Genomic DNA, 24751 nt, shown 5'->3' with positions numbered 1-24751 from the left:
AACTCCTATTAGTAGTACTTCACATTTTACAGCTATATTTTGAATGTCTTAAAATCTCTATCCACTTCTTCTATCTGTGAAGGAGGCCTGTATATCATACCAATGTAAATATTTTTTCCATTCTATCTTTCCAGGTTGATCTAAAGTGCCTCTTTCTTACCCTGTAGACTAGGGGTCTCAAAGTCCCTCCTTGAGGGCCGCAATCCAGTCGGGTTTTCAGGATTTTCCCAGTGAATATGCATGAGATCTATGTGCATACTCTGCTTTCAATGCATATTCATTGGGGAAATCCTGAAAACCCGACTGGCTTGTGACCCTCAAGGAGGGACTTTGAGATCCCTGCTGTAGACCCTGCAATTGAGTGACTTTAATATGATCTTTAACATATAATCCTCTAGCCACACTAATAATATTCATATACATATGCTTTCAGAAGACCAGTGCTACACTCATTCGCATTATAAGAGCAATAATTCATTCACAATATTGAAACGGTGAGACCTACAATATTTTTACAGGAAAAGCCTGTAAATCTACTATGCCAGTAATAACATTGACATAGGTTACGATGAAGCTTACAATATTTATACAAGAAAAGCCTGTAAGTCCACTATGCCAGTAATAACATTGACATAGGTAGAAGGACGTCTCAGATAACAGTCTTCAATGTTTCTCAGATTTTCATTTACAGTTACCGTTACAACATTTTACCAATCTTCTTATTTTTTTATATATTTTTAAATTTTATTTAACTGAATTTGGTAAACAGACAAAGCACTTATCTGGTTGCCTTCTGACTTTGGCTTTAACATATAATGCCATACCCCTTACTTTTCTTCCTACCCTGCCTTTCCTGAAAAGATTATAGCCTGGTGTAACTATATTCCTGCCATGGCTCGCCATGAACGACATCTCCATGATTGCCATTAAATCCAACTCGGTCTCTTCCATCACATTCTCTAATTCCGGAACCTTGTTTCCCATACTTCCAGCATTAGTATGTACTGCTTTCCAGACATTTCCCATTTCTCTCATTTGTGTAGTTATTTAGCGATTCACTTACCTGGGTGGCTTTGATCACCCTGCCCCAATGATTCTAGTTTAAAGCCCTATTGAGTAGGTTAGACTGCTGCTGAAGACATTTTTCCATTCTTTGATAGATGCACACCATCCCTGCTCAGCAGTCTTTGGAAAATTATCCTATGGTACAGGAAAGCAAAACGCTCTCAACGATATAGTCTGTGCAGCCATATATTCATCTTAAGAATGTGGGCTTCTCTGCCCTGGCCTTTACCCTCGACAGAGAGGATTGATGAGACCACCTGTGCACCTGCCACTTTCACCTTCTCTTCCAGAGCCACAAAGCCACTTTTGATATGTTCGGAGGGGTACCTTGCAGGATCATTAGTGCCAACATGGATGAGTAGCAACATAGATGAGATGCAAAAAGCCAAGAGTACTTCACTTATAGTATAGGGGGAGAAGTATTTATTTAAACAATTTATATCCATCTTATCCTAAAATTCTAGGCAGGTAACAAAAAACATACATATTCTCTAAATCAGGGCTGCCCAAGTTCAGTCCTCGAGATCTATTGGCAGGCCAGGTTTTCAGGATATCCACAATGAACATGCATGAGAGAGATTTGCATACCAAGAAGGGAGTGCAGGCAAATCTCTCATGTATATTCATTGTGGATATCCTGAAAACCTGATCTCGAGGACTGGACTTGGGCAGCCCTGCTCTAAACATACAACTTCATAAAACATACAATAATATACCTAACACTAGACTCAACCCTAAAATTACACATAAAAATAATACTAAACTACTTAAAATCAAGTGATTACAGTAAAACAAAACTAAAAGCAGATTATGGGCAAAGAATTCATTCGAATAAAACAGTTTTCACCAATTTCCTGAACTGCAGCAAACCCGACACTTGTCTTATTCTTCTGTATATTAGAGATGAGAGAAACTTGGGAGTGATTGTGTCTGATTATTTTAAGGCAATGATTAAACCCTGGAGGATGCTCGGATGCATTGGGAAAGGAATGGCCAGTAGGCAAAAGGAGGTAATGGTGCCATTAAGTCTCTGGTGAGGCCTTATTTAGAATAATGGAGATTTCACTGTTAAAAAGATATGAATAGGATGGAGTCAGTTCAGAGGGCTGCTTACAAAATGCGGATTGTGAAAAATTGCAGGCGGACCTTAGGAAATTGGAAGAATGGTCATCCAAATGGCAGATGAAATTTAATGTGGACAAATGCAAAGTGATGCACATTGGGAAGAATGATCTGAATCACAGTTACTGGATACTAGGATACACCTTGGGGATTAACACCCAAGAAAATGCAAACAGGATGCTAGGAATTATTAAAAAAGAGATTGTTAACGAGACTAAGAATGTTATAATGGCTCTGTATTGCTCCATGGTGCAACCTCATCTAGAGTATTGCGTTCAATTCTGGTCTTCTTATCTCAAGAAAGATATAGTGGCGCTAGAAAAGGTTAAAAGAAGAGTGACCAAGATGATAAAGGGAATGGAACTCCTCCCGTGTGAGGAAAGACTAAAACGATTAGTTTTCAGCTTGGAAAAGAGACAGCTGAGGGGGATATGATTGAAGTCTACAAAATCCTGAATGGAGTAGAACAGGTACAAGTGGATTGATTTTTCACTCTGTCAAAAATTACAAAGACTAGGGGACACTCGATGAAGTTACAGGGAAATACTTTTAAAACTGATAGGAGGAAAATTTTTTTCACTCAGAGAATAGTTAAGCTCTGGAACGCATTACTAGAGGTTGTGGTAAGAGCGGATAGCATAGCTGGTGTTAAGAAAGGTTTGGTCAAGTTCCTAGAGGAAAAGTCCATAGTCTATTATTGAGAAATACATGGGGGAAGCCACTGCTTGCTCTGGATCGATAGCATGGAATATTGCTATTCCTTGGGTTTTGGCCAGGTACTAGTAACCTGGATTGGCCACCGTGAGAACGGCCTACTGGGCTTGATGGACCATTGCTCTGACCCAGTTAAGGCTATTCTTATGTATGGGTACAGACTTAGAGACCTCATCATGTATATTCTCGAAAAAGATTGGGAGAGGAAATATGTTAGAGATGTTTAAATATCTTCACAACAAAAAAGTAATTGGCAGTACCCTATATTGAGCTCTTGAAGAACATCCACTAACTATAAATAAATGAAAATTAGTAAAGATGAGACACTTCAGTATGGGCCAAAGTTAAATGCATTGATACTACTATGTAACTTTTTATGGCCCCGGGAAAAAGACCAGCACCAGGTTTAAAAAAACCTTAATAAGTCCTGCCTCGTACATCATTTGGTCTCTATAATAATGAATAAACAATATGAGTAAATGCTCAGTGAGCAAAAAAGGGCTGAAAAACAGCTCATTAAAGCCCCGCCCCTTAATTGAATAATTTCAAAAAAATCAGAAAGTGCTAAGTGCAAAAAATCTAAAATCTGTGCTTTTATCTTTATTTTTAAACATAACTAAACTAATCTTATCCTATCAATTTTAAACTTTTAATGTCTTTTTATACAACAAGCTGTATTCATTTTTTACTATTTTGTATTTCACTGACTGTCCAGTTTTTCTCTTTTGTGAAAACCGCCTAGAATTCTTTTGATTAAGGCGGTATAGAAAAATAAAGTTATGTTATGTTATGGAAATTATTTCATTCATAATTCTTGTATAAATCCCAACACACAATAGTCTCAAATCACAATAGTCGCAAATTTCTTCAGGAGCTGAAACATCCAGTTAAGTCTAGGTTGGAGACTTAACTGGATGAAAAAAGCTCCAACCTCTGGCAAAATAACTCCAATCTTAGTGACTGGAACAATGGCGACTAAATTTTTTAGTGGCGCCCTGAAGATCCTGCGTAGGCAACATACTCTGAAACGTGATGATGTCATGATTAACGTCACAGTATAAAACAGCAGAAGCTGAAAAAAACTGAAAAAAGATATGGAAAAATTAGGTAGAAAAACATTTATCCACGTTTTCATTCAGACCAATTGGAGAATAGGCTTTGAGATGAAAAATCCAAAAATTCTCTCTCTTCAAAAAATGGGAAATTACACACCAGCTAAGATCAGCAAATGTATGGTGCTGTTGTATATTGTGAGAAACCATAGGAGCTATATGTTTAGCTGTCTTGAGGCAGCTATGATGTTCTGTTAATCTTGTCTTGACTATCTGGGAGGTGCAGCCCACATATATCAACTTGCAGGGACATGAAATCACATAGATTACAAAAGTCGAGGTGCATGATGTCACAGAATGTAATTTATACAACCTCCCGGTGATAGGATGAATCCATTCAGATCCCCTAACAGAAGTCTCACAACAAGAACACCGACCACAAGGGGAGTGATAGCCTTTAGTAGATGAATGGCGGGGAGTAATATGTTTTCTAAATATCTTCATGGCATTAATGTACAGGAGGTGAGCCTTTTTCAAATGAAAGAAAACTCCGGAATGAGAGGGTATAGGATAAAGTTAAGAGGCGATATGCTCAAATCTAAGCAAATACTGTTTTTTTACAGAAAGGGTGGTAGATGTGTGGAATAATCTCCCATTAGAAGTGGTGGAGACAAAGGCCCTGATTCTCCAAAAGTGCGTCCCGATTTTAGGCAGCTGTAGACGTCCTACAGCTGTCTAATCAGCCAATCGGGATGCACGTTTTTTTAAAAAAAATGCTCCCCAGGCAGGCCGCCCGGGAGAGGCGTCCTATACTAAACGCCGATTCTGTAACCGGCGTCTTTAGAGAATCGGGTTAAATTAGACGCGGCCGCTATACTTATGGCAGCAAGGGATCTCCCTGCTGCAATATGTATAGCGGCCGCGGTTGTTGCGGCCGCCTGTCCCATCACCGACAGGAGAATGCCTAACTCCTCCTGTCGGAACCCCGAGCTCCCTCCCCCCCAAACTCGTAATCGCTGACAGGAGGATGCCCAACTCCTTCTGCCGGAAAGCCCAACGACCCCCCGCCCCAACTAATCTCCCTCCCCCAACTAACCTTTCAATGTTGGTCAGCTGGACGGGTCTTGCTGCCGTCCAGCCGACGGGTCTGCCTCGTGGAAATGAGACAGCACGCCCCTTCCCGGCCCATCCCCGCTAAATCTAAGGCCTGATTGGCCCAGGCTGTAGAAGCCTGGATCAATCAGGCCTTAGGCATAGCGGGTCCGCCCATCCCCACTAATCCTAAGGCCTGATTGGCCTAGGTGCCTAGCCTGGGCCAATCAGGCCTTAGATTTAGCGGGGATGGGCCGGGAAGGGGCGTGCCGTCTCATTTCCACGAGGCAGATCCGTCGGCTGGACGGCAGCAAGACCCATCCAGCTGACCAACATTGAAAGGTTAGTTGGGGGAGGGAGATTAGTTGGGGCGGGGGGTCGTTGGGCTTTTCGGCAGGAGGAGTTGGGCATCCTCCTGTCGGCGATTACGAGTTTGGGGGGGGAGGGGGTTCCGGGGTTCCGACAGGAGGAGTTGGGCATCCTCCTGTCGGCGATTACGAGTTTGGGGGGGGGGGGTTTCCGGGGTTCCGACAGGAGGAGTTGGGCATCCTCCTGTCGGCGATTACGAGTTTGGGGGGGGGGGGGGGTTCCGGGGTTCGGGGTTCCGACAGGAGGAGTTAGGCATCCTCCTGTCGGTGATGGGACAGGCGGCCGCGGCCGCTATACTTTATTGCAGCAGGGAGATCCCTTGCCGCGATCAGTATAGCGGCCCCGTCTACTTACAATGTAGACCAGCATTTTGCTGGCCTACATTTTAAGCGTCTCTTCCTCTACTAGGGAGACGCGTAGGGCCGCCTAAGTTCGCCTAAGGCCTGTAGGCGAGCTTAGGCATCTTGCGGGTCTCCCTAGGCTCCCGGAGGCGCCTTCAGGCCTGCCTGGGGAGCATTTTTTTTAAAAAAACGTGCATCCCGATTGGCTGATTAGACAGCTGTAGGACGTCTACAGCTGCCTAAAATTGGGACGCACTTTTGGAGAATCAGGGCCAAAGTGTCTGAATTAAAGAAAGCATGGGACAGACATTTAAGATCTCTTAGGGAGAGGATGAGATAGTGGATGCTGCTTATGAGCAGACTAAATGGGCCACTTGGCTTTTATCTGCCATCATATTTCTATGTTTCTAAAGTTACCTGCATATTTTCAGTCCAAAATGTAAACTCCCAGGTTGAGTGAAAATAGACACTTGATTTAGGTGTTTAAATTCAAGTACTCAGATATTTAAATATACAATTATTAATAATTTATCTTTTCTTTACAGATATGTAAAGCAGGGGTGCACAACTTCGGCTCTCGCCAGACCAGGTTTTCAGGATTTCCCAAATGAATATGCATGAGATCAATTTGCATACAATGGAAGCAGTGCAGGTAAATATATCTCATGCAAATTCACTGGGGAAATCCTGTAAACCCGACTGGATTATGGCCCTCGAGGGCCGGAGTTGTGCACCCCTGATGTAAAGTTTGTTGATACAAATATTTATCAAGTAACTATGAAGTACTATAAGAAACCCAAAATTGAGTTTGAGTAGAGGTGGGAAAAAAATGACTGAAAACATAGTGAACCTTTTACTTTTTAAAGATGAGATGATTACATTTCAGTTTTTAAAAGTGTTTTTCTAGAGGAAATTGGATTTCATTTGTTTTGTAAAAATATTTTTCTCCTGTACTAATGATTGATGCAGTAGCAAGAACAGGGTTAAATATTTGATCTAACCAGTAGATGAAGAGCTTACATTTTAGTGTTTTCTAGCTCTGTATTAAAACATATTCCCCTTATTTTTGTAGGTGTCTTGCAATATATTTAGAACACTCCCTCCTAGTGACAGCAATGAATTTGATCCAGAAGAGGATGAACCTACCCTTGAAGCATCATGGCCACATTTACAGGTACGCTATGTTTAATTTGGGGGAAAAACTGTTGCACTGTTATGAAATGTCAGTTTGGAGACTATTTTTAAAGTCTAGCTAAGCTATGAAGAAAAATGGGGAAACCCAATGATCCACAGTGAAAACAATCCACCAATGAAAACAAAAACTGTGAATACAGATGTTCTGGAGATAATTTATTAAACACTGACATATAAAACCATGAAAATTCAATCAAAAAAGTACAATGATAAAAAATACTGTGATAAAAATCCAACTGGACCCTACACGGTTCGTGTTTCGGCAAACACTGACATATAAAACCATGAAAATTCAATCAAAAAAGTACAATGATAAAAAATACTGTGATAAAAATTCAACCGGACCCTACATGGTTCGTGTTTCGGCAAACACTGACATATAAAACCATGAAAATTCAATCAAAAAAGTACAATGATAAAAAATACTGTGATAAAAATTCAACCGGACCCTACATGGTTCGTGTTTCGGCAAACACTGACATATAAAACCATGAAAATTCAATCAAAAAAGTACAATGATAAAAAATACTGTGATAAAAATCCAACTGGACCCTACACGGTTCGTGTTTCGGCAAACACTGACATATAAAACCATGAAAATTCAATCAAAAAAGTACAATGATAAAAAATACTGTGATAAAAATCCAACCGGACCCTACACGGTTCGTGTTTCGGCGAACACGCCTTCCTCAGGGGTCCAATGGTTTGCAAACTCACATATAAAGAATTGGACTGAAAACAGTCTATTGTCTTTAAACATGTGAGCAAAGAACACCGCAGACAAGCTGAAGTAGCAAAAAAATAATCAGTAGGGTAAAGTTCTTAAGGCTTAGAACTATAATGATGTGTCGCAATTACTTTTTATAATAGGAGTGGTTGTGAGCTCCAGAAAAAGTAATAGTTTTAATCAAGTTTCAAGTTTAATAGTTTTTTGATTAATCGCTTAATCGTATTTCTAAGCGATGAACATGTTAAAATTTCAATATTTGGGAGACAATACAATACATAACTATATATAACGTCCTAGGGGACTAATGGACTAACTTAACAAACTCATAAATACAAGGAAAGAAGGGAGGTGAAATACAAAATCATTAAAGAAAAGCAGGACAATCAAGGAAAAATACAAAAAGGGAAGCAAATAAAAGCCATAGTATAATACAATAAAAAATATAATTCAACCTGCGAACTGCTTAGTTAATTATCAAAGGCATCTCTAAAGAGAAAAGTTTTCAAATTACTTTTGAATTTCTCCAGATTGTGCTCTTCCCTTAAGTAAATGGGAAGGGAGTTCTAAGTTTGAGGTGCGGTAACAGAAAAGATAAATTGCTATCTTGTATTAATAACTTTAAGAGATGGAATTATCAATAAATTCTGTTCATTGGATCTCAATTTGGAGAATAAGGAATTAATAATAAAATAACTTTTAGGTGCAAAGCACCTATCCATCTGTCTATACTGATGAGCATAAGATACACATGAATATACATACACATGCCTCATACAGTCCTTGTCATCCTTAGGAGACAAACTTTACCATGAGTTTGCAAGTGGAAGAAGGGAAAGGAGAAGGCTTTGTCACACAAGTTTGCACTTTTTTGTAGCAGATATGTTCTTTTTTTAATGTAACTTCAGAATACTGGCAGGTAGTTCAAATAGTAGCCGGTTATTCCAGATCTGTCCAATAAGCAAGGGTGTTTGCTTACAATTCAATAATTCTTTATTTGATGGAAATAATAATTGTTTTTACTGGGAAATAAAATTCAATTAGCTTGTTGCATTATACTTCCCAACAGTCAAGATCTATGGGCATTACTACACAAGGAATCTACTTGAGACCAGCAACGCCAAATCAAAAGTTTCATCGTAGCCTTTTCTATTCTCTCCCCTATTCCTGGTGAAGGGCTGCATTATTTCCTGCAGAGTGCTAATATGGGCTGGGGTGTAGAATCTAGAAAGTACTGTTGTGGTAACTTTGGATATTCAGATGGTGGTGGTAAGTCATGGCACTAGGAATGTGCATTCATTTGAAACTGTATAGCAAATATCAACATCTCCTATGTCATTTCATGTCTTTGGCAAATGAAAATGAGCAGGAAAACCCCCTACAATTTCATGTGCCATCAATAGTGGACACTTTGGGGGTGGGGTGGGGGGCAGATAAGATGAATATTCCTGGACATTGCTTGAAAGTAAAAACTTGGCAGTGAAGGAAGGGTGTCCAAAATACAGACTTCTCTGGCCATCATTTTGGCATGTTGCCACTGGTACCATCTTGGAGCCAGACTTTCTTATGTTGAAACATTTTATTGAAGAAATCAATCAAATATACAATTATACAATATATGCTCATTACAATTAAATTCAAAGCTCAAATATTACATAAATAATTTTATCATTTCTCCAAAATATATTTTCTATATTACCTATTCATAATACCATATATACCCCCTATACCTTTCCTACCCCTTCACATCCCTCCAAATTTTTAAAATATAACAATGTAATAAATTAATTATATAAATATACAATTTAAGAAATTCCAACTATTATTATCATCAAACAAATTCCCTCCCTACCCCCATAATGAAAGATGACGCATATTACAAAGTGTTAAGAAGTAATGAAAGTTTCTTATTCCACAATATAAAACATTAAGAATCATACTACGAGCTCTATGGGAAAGATTTTGAATATATGGATTCCAAATTTTCAAGAAATACCTAGTTCTTCTTGGAAATTTACGAACCTCCCAGACCTCAAATAAAATTAACCGATGGAATTGGTTCCTCCAATGCCAAAAACTAGGAGGATCTTTCTGTAACCAATATTGTAGATACACTTATGACCAATCATGCATGCCTTCTGAAATAAAATATTTCTTTCTAATCCAAAACCCCCCCAGGCAGCAGCTTTACCAAATATTACCCCCTTACAGATTCCACTAATTGAATATTCCATAAAGCACCTAAAAATAATAAGATGGCAGACCAAAATGATTTAATAAGAGGACATTGCCACAATGCATGAGATAAAGTATTTGGGTCTTTCTCACATTTGATATAAATAGGAGAATTTACTAGACCTGCATGAAATGCTTGTACTTGAGAGAAATAAGCCCTATGCAACACTCTATATGTACATTCTCTCCATATATAACGATAAATAGCTTGACCAAAATCTTATAGAGAAATCTGCATCCCCAATTCATCACACCATTTTTGTATAATAGTATCATCATATGTTCTATTTGGAATTAAACACCACCACCATTTATTTAATAAAGATACAGAAATTTGGAATATCATTACTTTGATTAAAAAAATTGAAAAACCTTTCATGAACACCCAATGAAATTCTCCCTCTTCGTATTTTACTAATATAATGTGCTAATTGCATATATCCAAATAATGATCCTGGACTGCTACCCACTGTTAAATAAAAATCTGGAAGACTTCTTATTTTTCCAGAATCATTCAAAATCTGAGTATAAATCTAACCCCTTTATTTACCCATAATCTAAAAGTACCATTTGTCATACCTGGGTAAAAATCTCAATTTCCCTGAATTGGTAAAAGATCTGTTATATTAGATTGATATTCCCATAGTTTCAGAATTTTACTCCAAACTGATCTCAAAGGAATTAGAATAGAATTACCTTTAAGATAATCTGGTAATCTTCTGGTATTTTAATTAAAAATAATAAATGATATGGATGGAAAAATGCTTTCTCATATGACAAAGGGGTAAACAAATCATCCTCAAGAATCCAATCTCTGATGTATTTTAACAGACATGCCCGATTATGAATATGTAGGTCTGGAAGACCTAATCCCCCTCTTGTCCCTGAACCCAATAAAAATTCAAAAGATAATTTTGGTTTTTTACCTGCCTAACAAAATTTTGTAATTAATGTTTGTAACTTACGCCAATCACTATTATTCAACTCCAACGGGATCATCTGAAAAACATATAACCATCTTGGAAAAATAACCATTTTAAATAAAGCAACCCTACCCCCTAAATAAAGCCAGACTTTCTTAACATAAAAAAGAAACAGACCTTAAATTCTTTATTTTTGGCATGCAAATTTATTTTTTTGTCTATAGAAAGATTCCAAGTCTCTCAACATAACACCTATAAATGTTTCTAGTGTAATAGATGTGTCATTGGGGATGGACAGGTAATATTCCAGTGCTCATGAGCTGTGTAGAAGAAATCCACTCCAGCTTTTGAATCCCTCCTCCTTCACTAGAAACTTTGCTGTCTCTTCAGTTTTTCCTTTTGCATGCAAGCTGGAAGTAGTCTTTCTGATCTGCTTTGTTTTATTTTTTTTCTGTCTTTTTTGCGATATTTTGACTGCTTTTGGTTCTAAGAGTTCCCCTAGATGAGGGTCCAACTCTGTCTGCGTGGAGGAGAAGCAAAACTGAGGTCTGCAGCTGACAGGCCAATCCCTTTGTAATACATGTTGGCTAGCCTGCAGAAACCTTTAGAGTTCGGGGTCCTTTCCCTTGTAGCATTGCTTGCCTATTGTGTCGCAGGGGCTTGAACGCAGGCGGTCAGGCATCCATAGGGGGCTCAGAAGGATCCCGCAGAAGTTCGAGGCTCAGTTAGACTGGCATCATGAAGATTCAGCACTGAAGCGGTCTATTTGAGGCAGTGATTTCTTCTCCCAGATCCAACTATCTTTGGAGCTGAGGCAGGCTGCAACACATTTCCAACACCGGTCACAGTGAGTAAGGCTGTTACAACCTATTAGGAAAATCAGGGGGAGAGGGCTCTTTAAAACCTGGGATTTTTTAAAGTTTCTATCCTTTCCCTTAGGTTTCCCCACCTCTAAAATCCTAAAATCACTGTTTTTTAATTTTAGTTAATGTGTTTTGGTGCTGTTTTTTGGCTTTAAAATGCTGCCATGGCAGCCATCTTGGATTTCCTGTCCTTTTTTTTTTTTTAAAAATGTTCTCTAGAAGCTTCAGATTACCTTGTTTTGCCTCAAAACTGGCAGGGATGGAGTCGACGGGCTCCTTTACCCCTAATTCATGCCAGGTTTGCATTGGATGGGAGCCCAGAGCACACCCTTGTGCTACGTGCTGAGCAACACATGAAGGGGAGGCAGGGAACGGTTAGCTTAGTCTCCCCTTTGCTCTCTAGAGTTGAAGAACAGTAAAGGGGGGGGTCTGTTGGGAGTAAATCCTTTTCATATCCCCAGAATGGCAGTTATCATAAACACAGAGGCATGGAGGCCACAGAGCATAATAGATGCAAGCTGAAGTCATCTAGAGGAGACTCCGTTCTGCCTAACTGCATTTTCTCTGGAATTTGACGATGTAATGTGGAGAACCTCTATGGATGTCCGAAATCCCCAAGAGGCATGTGGCAGTGCACCAGGAGGCACATGAGAGGGCTGAGCGTGTCTGCCTCAGTTTTAGAGGCTGGCCAGGATCTGAGAGCCCTTTCTGAGGGAGACTCAGAAGATGATGGGTCTATTTCTGTGTCCTTACTATCACAGAGATGCAGTGTTGCGTGCATGTGCACCAGATACAGTGGTGGCCCTTGATCAATGGGTCCACTGCATGTTCAGACCCTTGGCTCTGTTAGAGCTTATCGCTGATTCTCTGCATGAGTTAAACTCAGACTCCCAGCAGGTCCCCTCTGCTCCCTGCTCTATAATAAGTTGAGTGAGAGCCTAGTCAGCTTCGTTTCCCTGGCATCCTGATATCAGTGTGTTGGTCATGGAGCATTGGGATGCTCCTGAAGGGTCCCTTAAAGTATCCAAGACAATGACTTGGCTGTATCCAGTGGAATAGGAGTGTCAGCAACTGTTCGCTCAGCCCAAGGTAGATTCTTTGATAGTGTACATAACTAAGCGCACGTCCCTACCAAGTGAGAGAGGAGTGGTATTGAAGGATATGCAGGATCACAGAGGGGATGTGATCTTGACAATTCGAAGTGCTAGCCTCGGGAATTAAAGTGACTGCAGCAGCTTCCTTTAAGACATGAGTCTGTTATACCAGGTTGCGGAGCCTTAGCTGGTGGAGGGTGAGCCTCTACCCCAGCTTCTATTTGCTGGAGTGGATTATGTAGTCAGTGCTCTCTACGACATCATTAGAGTCATGAGCAAACTTTTGGCTTATTAGATTTCAGTCTGCTGCTCTGGATCAGGCAGTGGGCGGAATATTCCTCCTCCAAGACTACCCTCTTTAGACTTTCTTTCAAGGGATAAATGTTGTTTGGAAAAGGGCTGGACGATCTCATGACAGATCTTCGACTGAAATCTCTACCTGACAGCAGACGGTGAACCTCCTAGAGCAGTGGTTCTCAACCCTGTCCTGGGGACCCCCCAGCCAGTAGGGTTTTCAAGATATCCCTAATGAATATGCATGAGAGAGATTTGCATACCTGTCACTTCCCATTCTATGCAAATCTCTCTCATGCATATTCATTAAGGATATCTTGAAAACCCGACTGGCTGTGGGGGGTCCTCAGGACAGGGTTGAGAACCACTCCTCTAGAGGCTCCAAGCGGTATCATTTTCATGGCTCCAGGCACTTTCAGCAGTTCTCAGGAGAAGTCTCCTCTCAAAGATCCTTCCAGGGATCCAGACAGATTCTCAGGCCCCTGGTGGAACAGGCCTTCAGTTCTCATTCCGTTTCAACCTACAAGAAATCACAATGATGTCAAGTGTGGAGCGGTTTCCCTAATGATAGGGGGGATGGATCTTGGGCTATGCAGAGGCCTGAGCGTAGATCTTGTCAGACTGTTAGGTACTGGAGATCATTCAGAGTGGTTGCAAGTTTGAATTCACTCAGCCTTTGACGTTCTGGTTTGTGGACTTCCCGGTAGGGTTACCAGAGAAAGCAAGCAAGGTTGTGGCTACAATTCAGAGGCTGTTAGATATTCAGGACATAATGTCTGTGCCACCTTAAAGATTTGGGCTCAGGCAGATACTCCATATACTTCATCATGCCCAAGAAAGGTTCAAATGATTGGAGGCCCATTCTGAATTTTATGCATGTCAGTGCAGAGCTGAAAGTTCCGCACTTTTGCATGGAGACAGTATGATCAGTCATAGCGGCAGTAGCACCAGAAGAATTTCTGGCCTCTTTATTTGACAGAGGCCTACCTGCACATTCCCATATTTCTAGACCACAGAAAGTTCCTGTGATTTCATGACTTAGAAAACCATTACCAGTTCTCAGCCCTTCCCTTTGGACTGGTGACAGGACCTCACACATTCACCAAGGTGATGGTGCTGGTTATCTGCCCATCTGTGCAAGATGGGCTTGCAGGTTTATTCATACCTGAATGACTAGCTGATCTGTCATTCCCAGAAGAACAAATAGTGGCTCACATGGTCCAGGTCCTGGAGACGACTGGGTTGGATAGTGAATTTCTGAAAGAGCCAACCAATTCTATCCCAATCCCTGGAATAACTAGGCGTCATCTTCAACATGGCAGAAGCTCATGTCTGTCTGTCTACCAGAGGCGCACAAACAGAAACTTTGCACTCAGCTAAAGAGCTTACGGGCCAAGCCAGCTCCATTTGCATGGTACTACCTGCAAGTTCTAGGCTCCATGAGAACCATGATAAATGTGGTCCCCTGGATGAAGACTCGCATGCATCCTCTTCAGAATGTGTTGCTATCGAGGTGGTCATCTCAATCGGACTCTCTGCAGATGTCTATGCCATGGACACTGGAAGCCCGGGTCAGTATAGATGGTGACTGCCCACAGGCATTGTCTTAGGGCATGCCTCTCTGAATAGCCTCATGGGTAACTGTGACAACAGATGCCAGCCTGTTCAGCTAAGGGACTTACTGCAATGGACATCCGATCTAGGGGTGTTGGTTGGCCTCCCAAAGGAAGTGGTCAATCAACAGATTTGAACTTTGAGCCATTTGACTGGTTTTGCAGAGACTGCAGTAGAGTCTGGAAGGACAAGCAGTTCGAGTCTTTTTGGACAGTTCTACAGCGGTGGTATATGTCAATTGCCAGGGAGGCACCAAGAATACGCAGATGAGTCAGGAAGCTCACTTTACTGTTCAAGTGGGCTGATCTTCATGACATTAGCCTTCCTTCAGGCTGGCCTTGACAACGGGCTTACAGTGGCATCTCTCAGAGTCCAAGTGGCGAGACTCTCTTGTTTCAGGGCTCAAGACTGAAAAGCTTCATTGGCATCTCATCCGGACATAGCCAGATTCCTGAAAGGGGCACTGTGTCTCAGGTCCCCTATAAAACTCCCACTCCCTTCATGGAACCTTAATATGGTTTTGCAAGGCCTCAGCTAGGCTCCATATGAGCTGCTGAAGAAAGTATCCTTGATAGATCTGATACTTTCTTATGGCTATTACCTCAACGAGAAGAGTCGTGGAGCTATAGGCTCTTTCTTGCAGAGTTTTTACTCAAATTCATAAAGACAGAGTTTTTGTGCACCATTCCATCCTTTTTGTTGAAAGTTGTTTCGGCTTTCTGTGTCAATCAAGAAGTCAGATTGCTGACATTAAAGTCCACAGGTTCTAAGGAAGACTAGATTTTGAAAAAGTTGGATGTGAGAAGAGTGCTGCTTTGATATCTTGAGGTCACCACCAAGTTAAGGTTATCTGTCCATCTTTTTTGTGCTCACTAGTCATGCTAGATGTGGTGAACTGGCCTTCAAGGCCACAATCTCCAGAGGGATTTATAGGGCCATTTCATCAGCATATATTGCCTGTGGAAAACAGTCATCAGTCTCCATAAAAGTGCATTCAACTAGAAATGTGGCTTCTTCATGAGTGGCAGCTCAGGCGGTCTGCCTCGAGGAGATTTGTGGGGCAGTGACTAGGTCCACATACATTTTCCAAGTTTTACAGGGTGGATGTAGTGGCAAGGGAGGACTCCGTCTTTGGATCCTCAGTATTATGAGCTGGTGCAGTGATCCCACCCTAGATTTCTGGGACTGCTTTCACATCTTCTTACGGAAATCGAAGCTCTGCTTCAACTAAATGCCATAGAAGTACCCTCTTCCCAGAAAGATCAGGGGTTCTACTCCAGGTTTTCCTAATTCCAAAGAAGGCAGGAGGTCTTCATCCCATTCTTGACTTCCAAGCTCTGAACAAATATTAGTGAAAGAAAAGTTTTGCATGTTATCCCTTGGAAACCTATACCCTCTTCTAGAATGAAACCATTGGCTGTGCTCTCCAGACCAGTGTTCTTCAACCTTTTGACACCTATGGACCGGCGGAAATAAAATAATTATTTTGTGGACAGGCACCGGTCCATGGACCAGCAGTTGAAGAACACTGGGCTAAGTCGTGGGCCAGACCCTGCACATCTCCACCCAATCTCAGCCCCAGATCCCGCCCCTATAATAGTACTAATTGTAACACCATTTTTTCCATTCATTTTTTATATACACACACACACAATATAATCGTATTAACAACACATAATGGTTAACCACAAAATTAACCAACACAAAGCACACTGTATGCTTCTCAATATTCATTCCTACCAGAACATAGATAACCCCATGCAAATATGGGCCCAAAAACTAAAAGTACTAATATATACAAATAAACCCTAAGATGCAAGACTCTGCATGCAGTACAACCCTAGAGGAAAAGAAACAAATGCATTTCTTCCTGAACAGACAGCAGATGTAAATCAATCACTAAATTCAAAAATAAAATCATTCCCCCTACCATTGTTGCCTCTCTCCCTCCATGCTGTGCCTTGCCTTCTGGCTTGCTCCCGCCTGGCTGTTTTATTCCTCCCCCCCCCCCCTGGTGTTAACTTTGGGCTGGCTCCCTCTTCCTCAGTGCTGCAGTGCACAAAGCTGTAGACAGCGACTTCACGCACGTCCCGCGCCTCATCTGGAAGCCTTTCTTCTGACGTTGCGACGTCAGAGAGAAGGCTTCCGGTTCAGTCACAGGACATGTGTAGGAGCCTCTGCCCACAGCTTTGTGCACTGCAGCACTAAGGAAGAGGGAGCCGGCCCGAAGACAACGCCGCATCGATCGCACCATGGACCAGCGGCTGAAGAGCACTGTCTGGGGCCCGATGCATGTGCCGGCCTTGTGTACCGGCAGGAAATTTTCTGCGGACCGGCACCAGTCCAAGGACCGACGGCTGAAGAACACTGCTCTAGACCTCAAAGAGGCCTACATGCATATATCCATACACCCAGATCACAGAGAGTTTCTTCGTTTTCGTGTGAATCATCAGCATTTCCAGTACAACTCTTCATCCTACTTAAACTTCAGGAAACTACTAAAAACTAATCTTTTCACCCGATTCATACCCTAAGACCCTATGCCCACCCTGGCCCTCTATCTCTATATGTCCTTTACGCAGATTGTCTTGACCTTCTTCACTGTACCATTTCATTGCCATAATTGTACCCACCCATCTTTCTTTCTGTTTTTACCATTTTTTTCTCTCTGTTGTACCATTTTTTCTGTATCACCTAATTTTATCTGATTGTAACATTGTACCATTTTCGCTGATTGTCCAGCCCTTCTTCGTTGTAAACCACCTAGAACTACTATGGCTTTGGCGGTATATAAGAAATAAAATTATTATTATTACAAAGTTCTGCCATTCAGCGTCGCTTCATCTCCAAGAGAATTCACAAAGTGCCTGGTGGTAGTAGCAGCAACCTTTTATACCTACTGGTTTCAAGTATTTCCGTATCTGGACAATTGGTTGATAAAAGCTACATTGCCTCAAGCAGTGCACTCAGCAACACAAGTGGCCATAGCTTTTCTCCAGCTTCTGGGTTTGAAGTCAACTTTCCAAAGTCTCATCTTCAACCCTCTCAAGTGTTGGAGTTCATAGGGGCTGTGCTCAACACCACTCTTCTATGGGCTTTCCTATCCCAACAAAGACAAAACACCTTGCTTCACCTTTGCAATCATGTATTCACCCTTCAAAACATCTCAGCAAGACAAATGATGAATCTCATGGGTCACATGGCATCCACAGTTCATGTAACTCCCTTCGCTTGACTTCATCTCAGGTCAGCTCAGTGGACGCTGGTGTCTCAATGGTCTCAGGCTTGGATTCCTTATCCCAACAGATGTCACCTTGCCTCTTCGTCAGTCTCTCCAGAGGCTTGCTATTGCACATCCATCCACATCACAAAATATGATGGATGCGTTCATTTGTGCTTGGGGAGCTCACCTAGATGGTCTCAGGACTCGGGGTGTGTGGTCTGCTTGAAAGAAGACATTCCACATCAATCTGTTGGAATTATGGGCAATTCGCAGTGCTCTGAAAACGTTTTAAGATCGCCTCTCCAATCAGGTCCTCCTTGTTCACACAGACAATCAAGTAGCCATGTACTACATCAGCAAGCAGGGAGGAACAGGCTCTCTTCCTCTGTGTCAAGAAGCTGAGAACATTTGGAACTGAGCAATTCCTTGAAATATACTTCTCAAGGCCATATATGTACAAGGGAAACAAAAGGCTCAGCAGATTTCTTCAGCCACATGAATTGACTCTCAACTCCAAAGTCTTACGCCACATCTTTTCACTATTTGGGATGCCTCATATAGACCTGTTTGCATTTCCCCACAACCACAATTTGCCTCAGTTCTGCTCCAGACAGTACTCTCCTCATCTGGAGGCTGATGCTTTTCTTCTGGGCTTGGCCACACAGGTTCCTGTATGCCTTTCCGCCAGTTCCTCTAGTTCTGAAGACATTAGTCAAACTCAAACAAGAATCAGCCACCATGATCTTAATAAACTAAACTAAACCAAACCTTAAGTTTGTATACCGCATCATCTCCACACTCATAGAGCTCGGCACGGTTTACCGGGAATGGTATAGAGAAGGAACTCCAATGAGGGATACAGGACAGTATAGAGAAAGTTTAATAGCTCCTCGGTGGCCCAGGCAACTTTGATTTTTCCCTTCTATTTCAACTGAGAGTCAAGGATCCAATTCCATTGCAGAACTTTGCATCTCTACTCACTCAGAGTCAAGGATCTCTTTTACTTCCCAAGCTGCAATCTCTGCACCTAACAGCTTGGTACCTCTCGACCTGACTTCAGCAGATTTCAATCTTTCTGACCCAGTACAAGCCATTATAGCTGCTTACAGAAAGCCTTCTACTCGACGCTGCTATCAACTCAAAGGACATGCTTCACTTCGTGGTATAATCTCCATCACCTGGATACTTCAACATCATCTATTCCTTCAGTATTGGACTGCTTTCTTCATTTATCCAACTCCAGTCTTAAGACCACGTTGATCAAAGTTCATCTAAGTGCTATTAGTGCTTACTATCCTCCTTTCAACAATAAATATCTAGCTACTCATCCGCTTGTTTCCCGGTTTATGAAAGGACTCTTAAACTTGAAACCTCCACTAAAACCGCCTCCAGTTATCTGGGATCCCAATATAGTTTTCACCAGTCTGATGAATCTTCCATGATAAAGTTCCCATAAGTTTTTAACTTAGAAAGTAGTCTTCTTGATCATCGAGTGAGTGAACTTCAAGCACTTGTTTGCGATCCACCTTTTACGGTGTTTCATCATGACAAGGTGGTTCTCAGAACTCATCCTAAATTCCTTCCCAAGGTAGTCACAGAATTTCATCTGAATCAATCCACTGTGCTTCCTTTCTTCTTTCCAAAGCCTCATTCTCACCCCAGATAAACTGCTCTTCATACATTGGACTGTAAGCGTGCCTTGGCTTACTATTTACAAAGAACTAAATCACACAGGTCTTCTCCTCAACTGTTCATTTCTTTTGATCCTAACAGATTGGGCCTGCCTGTAACCAAGTGAACTATTTCCACATCATTAGCGGCCTGCATTTCCTTCTGCTATGCTCAGGCTGGGCTGCAGCTCAAGGAATGTGTTACAGCACACAAAGTGTGAGCTATGACGGGCATCAGTGGCTCCTTGCATTCCAGTCCCATTGAAGATATTTGCAAAACAGCTACTTTGTCCTCAATTTACACATTTACATCTCACTACTCTCTAGAATCCCATTCTAGACGAGATGGTCATTTCAGCCAAGCAGTTTTACAGAATTATTTTTTTTCCTAATAGCCAATTCGCCTACCATCCCCTTCAGTAAGCTAGGGAGTCCTACATGTGAGAATATGCTGCCTTCTTGTCCTAGTATAAAGCACAGTTAATTACTGTAACAGATATAATCCGGGGACAACATGCAGATATTCTCACATCTCTTCTACCTCCCCTGGTTGGCTTTTTAACTTGCTTATGGAACTGAGGAACCATGAGCGGACGTCGGGCTTTATGGATGATGTCACTCACATGTGAGAATATCTGCCTGCTGTCCCCGGATAACACCTGTTACGGTAAGTAACTGTGCTATATCTTTAAGGAAGCCATGCAGGCATTCCTGCATTCTTTTGGGAGATGGAACAAGATGACTGTCTGGTTGAGGAGATGCTTCCTTGGTTGAGCGGTGGTTCAGAGGTCCTTTTATTCCTTCAACCCAAAAGATATTAGCTTTATACATCCCCTTGGTTGGGGCGGCATAGTGGGACAATAAGGAAATGAAATTCAGTCATACCTATTAATTTCCTTTAGGGCTGCACATTTAACGTGATTAACACATTAAGGGCTCCTTTTACAAATGCCACGTGTGCTAGCTGCTACCGGCTCCTCTTGAGTAGGCGGTAGTTTTTCAGCTAGCATGCGCTAATCCAGTGCGTGCGTTAAAAACGCTAGCGTATCTTTGTAAAAGGAGCCTTAAATGTTTAATGTACGTTAACGCAGGTCTGTGTTCCCACCTCCGCGATCTGGGTGTCTCTCTTTATCCCTCTCTCCTTCCCCTCTCTTCTGCAATCCGGTATTTCCCTCATCTCTTCCTCCCTGACCCCATGGTCTGGATTTTACCTCCCTCCTACCTTTCCATTCATGGCTAACCAGCTACAGTCTCTCTCTATAGCAATTCCAGCTGGAACTGCTATATATATAGAGAGAGAAATTCTGGAATCGGTTTGCTGGCTGGCAGTGAATGGAATGTGAAGTGTCTTTTTGGTAAGTTGCCGTGTGAAATCAGCTGCCTTACAGAGGGGGAGCTGGAGTTGAGCCATGCGAGCTCAGACAGGAGAAAGCTTCTTGCAGGAGCCTCATCTTCACTTCTTAAGAAGTACAAAAAGAGATTCAGGAAGCTTTTGAAATGCCTGCACTGATATCACTGAAAATATGGTGAGATATCTTAATACTTTTCAGATTGAGTCAGTGGAGAAATGCTCAAATTGGGCAAAGAGAATAGCAGCAGAAGAGGAGACGGAAGAGAAATATCTGGTTGGGAAGTTCGCTTGAGGCCAGTAGTTCCAAAAGAGTAGTGCCCATAAATCTTGACTTCAGTAGGAAATGGAAAGGCTAGTTTAGCTAAGCTGCTTATAATTTGTAGATTTATAAAAGGGCTTTGTTGGATGACTGGGGAGGTATGTACATTGCAACATGTTGGGTTTTCTTAATTCTAAATTTCTATGAAAAAGAAATATTTCATATAGACTATATACCATTTTGGAATACTCTTTCTTGCAGCTTGTATATGAATTTTTCATAAGATTTTTGGAAAGCCAGGAATTCCAACCCAGCATTGCCAAAAAATACATAGATCAAAAATTTGTATTGCAGGTAAGCATTTTTAATTAACAAATACATGTACAACTATATTATAATTAGTTTGATGTAAATTTCTAACTGAAAATGGAATATTTATTTGTACTTTCTAGATTTATAGATGTTTGAAATATAATAAATATTTTTCTAGATTATAATGGAGTGAGAAGTGAGAACAGCAGTTTACTAAAAATTGACATGGCAGGAATATAATAGTGGTCAAGTGATCTCAAAGCCCAAATAAGTATTCCTCTTGCTGATAAAACATCTGATATAAAGTTAATATTCTAGTAAAGCATAGATTAGGAGTATTCAATATAATTAGCAAATTGAACTGGCACAACAATCTTGCAGAAGAAGCTGAGAATAACAATACAATTTACGTTTGTCTGCTTAGTGAAAGAATGCTTATTTATATGCTGATTTCAAACATTTTTGCCTGATAATTTGGAAGTAATCAGTGTACAGTGTGTGCTTTCACATTCTAATTCGTAAGCAATGTTAAATTATGTAAGGCTGAACAAGTATTTTAATTGAAGTATTTACTGTTTAAGAATGCTTAATTTAAGTTAGCATGCTTATTGGGAAGCTATCTGCTTCTATTCAAGTAGTGTTTGCTCACAAGTTATAAACCATATTTAATGAAGGAAATTTATTGTACATCTATCTGCTGTTTAGTTTTCTAAACCTCAGTATGTATTATGTGTCATCTGTACATAGAATAAAATGTCATCTCATGCTGGTTGAACAAGAAGACTGTGAAGTAGAGATGAATGGTTCTGTCATCTCCAGCAATGGCTTGGACAATTTTCTGGAGGAAAAGTCTAGTCTGTTATTGAGAAAGACATAGGGCAAGCCACTGCTTGCCCTGATTTGGTAGCATGTAATGTTGCTACTTTGGGTTTTGACCAGGTACTAGTGACTTGGATTGGCCACTGTGAGAACAGGCTTTTGGGCTTGATGACAGTTGGTCTGACCCAGTAAGGCTATTCTTAAGTTCTTAGGTTGCAGTATCTCCTTTTATCATTGCTTATAAGAAAATAAGTTTTATAAATGTTTTCTATTTACAATTTTTTAAACATAAATTTATTGCTAGACATAAAGCTTTTCAGTGGGTGGATTATTGTGTTTGGACTTTAACATTTTATTTCTGAAGAGAACCTACATCCAATTTGGAAAGCATGGGTATGGTTGCTAAGAGACATGATGATCTAGGATACCCGTGAGCTTCTTTAGGTTACTGAGTAATTTGCACTTCATGTTTCCAGTTTAATTTAGCATACAGTGTCATAATAACCATGTATATTATGTAGATTGTTTAAAAGAATAACCTTTTTCAGCTTTATTTTAAAAACTTGATAAGTTAGATACAATAGTTTGTTCTTGAAATAAAGGATGAAAAAAGGGATCAGCAGTAAATGAAATGATCATGCATTTTCCGAGTTCATCAATTTGGTGACTAATGAAAATATCAGTGTGCTTTGTTTGATAATAAAACTGATGAAATTATGGTGATTATCATTTCTTGCTAGGTAAAATTTTCTGTGCATTGTAGATCTAATTTTTTTCACAATATTTTTAATTGCAGTTTTAAAGGAACAGTACAATATAATATTACAACATATGAACCATAAATTTGTCTTTCCAACATACATTGTCTCCCAACACTGCCTTTGTCCCCCCCTTTACCCCCTAACAGCAAAAGATACCTTCCTGTAGAGTGCCCTGTTGTTCCTTCAAGACACTTTACCTACCTTCAATAAAACCTCCCCCCTTCTTTTTCTTCCTCTTTCAGTTCTTGAGGTTGTCCATAATCATTGGCCTGGTCCATTGTTGCTTCTCAGTGTTCATTTCGCTTAGTCACCCATTCTTCCATATTGGTTGTAGTCTGCAATCGATCCTTCCACTCATCCAAAGTAGGAGACAGTTGACTTTTCTAGTGCCTGGCAATCAAGCACTTTGCAGCTGCCAAGCCTATCCACAGCAACAGGCTCTGCTATTTCAAGGGTTTCACATTGTATAGGCGTAGAATGCATCACTGTGGTACACTAGGAACCAGAGTCTAAAAATGTTGACAAACAAGAGGACACAGTCTTCCAGAATGGTTGAAACTCTAAACAGTCCCACCAAATATGTAAGTGTTCCCTCAGACCCACATCTCCAGCATTTATTAGACACATTAGGAAACATTTTTTTTTCAGTTGATCCAGTGTTAAATAGCATTTGAATAAGATTTTATAAGCATTTTCTTGTATCAATATACATGGGAAGCTCTCTGAACCTCTAAACATAGTCTATCCCTTTCCTTCCTGTAAAACATACATCCCAAATCCCTTTCCCATTTGTCCATTTATGGGTATTTTGTCTGCTCCCCATAAATATTGATATAAAACAAGAGATGGGTTTTAGCACCCTCCCTAATAGCACCCATAAATTTTCAATATGCTCTTCCTCTGCTGGTGATGCACCCTCCCATCCCTGGGTTAGCATAAAGTGCCTAAGTTGCATATGAGCCAAAAATCCCCTACAGGTAGGTCATATCTATCTCTCAGTTCTGTGAAAGGGATAATACTGAATGATTTCCCTGCAGTAAGTCTCAAAATGTTACAATACCCAGTTCCCATCTTATAAAAGTTCCTCTTTCTTATCCTGTTTCAAATCTTGGTTCCTTTCTAATAGGTGCTAATGTTGATATTAATCCCCTCCTCCCTCCAGACTGTGCACCAGAGCTTTATTAGATGTCTTATAAAAGGGTTGATTATTCCACTTAATCTGTCTTTCAGTGAAGTGAATTCCCACAGCCAATTTTTCAACACTAAAGACCCAATAAAAATCTGTTCCAACTGAATCCCTGGTTTTGTTTCTGCTATGATCCAATCTAACAAAAAGCGCATCTGTGCAGCCTGATAATACCAGAATAATTTTGGAACTGCCTCCCTCCTCCTTTCCCCCCATAAAACTCTCAAAGCCAACCTTGATGGTTTCCCCCTCCAAATATACCTGAGAAATTCAGCACTATCCTATGTTTGAAAGAGGAACGATCGTGGTAGGACATTCACTTTCAAAACCACTATCCTCCCCATCATAAAAACTAGAGTCCATTCCATTTTTTTAGGTCCATCCTCACCTGTCATATTATGTGAGAGTAGTTGACCTCATATAACTTAGTCAAGTCATGGGAGAGCTGAACGTCTAAATATTGCATACCCC

General features: G+C 40.9%; 1 protein-coding gene across 2 annotated transcripts in view; it reads left to right on the top strand.

Annotated features, from left to right (window-relative positions):
* Window positions 1-24751, top strand: part of PPP2R5E (protein phosphatase 2 regulatory subunit B'epsilon) — a 274354-nt gene that overhangs the window by 131921 nt on the left and 117682 nt on the right. For both annotated transcript variants that reach the window (XM_033953140.1, XM_033953139.1), the window contains exons 4-5: window positions 6828-6929; window positions 21464-21556. In XM_033953140.1, the coding sequence (XP_033809031.1) occupies window positions 6828-6929; window positions 21464-21556 (195 nt within the window). The remainder of the gene's footprint in view (window positions 1-6827; window positions 6930-21463; window positions 21557-24751) is intronic.

This window comes from Geotrypetes seraphini, chromosome 7 (assembly GCF_902459505.1).
Source record: "Geotrypetes seraphini chromosome 7, aGeoSer1.1, whole genome shotgun sequence".
Classification (NCBI taxonomy): domain Eukaryota; kingdom Metazoa; phylum Chordata; class Amphibia; order Gymnophiona; family Dermophiidae; genus Geotrypetes; species Geotrypetes seraphini.
This window is presented reverse-complemented; position numbering and strand designations above follow the sequence as displayed.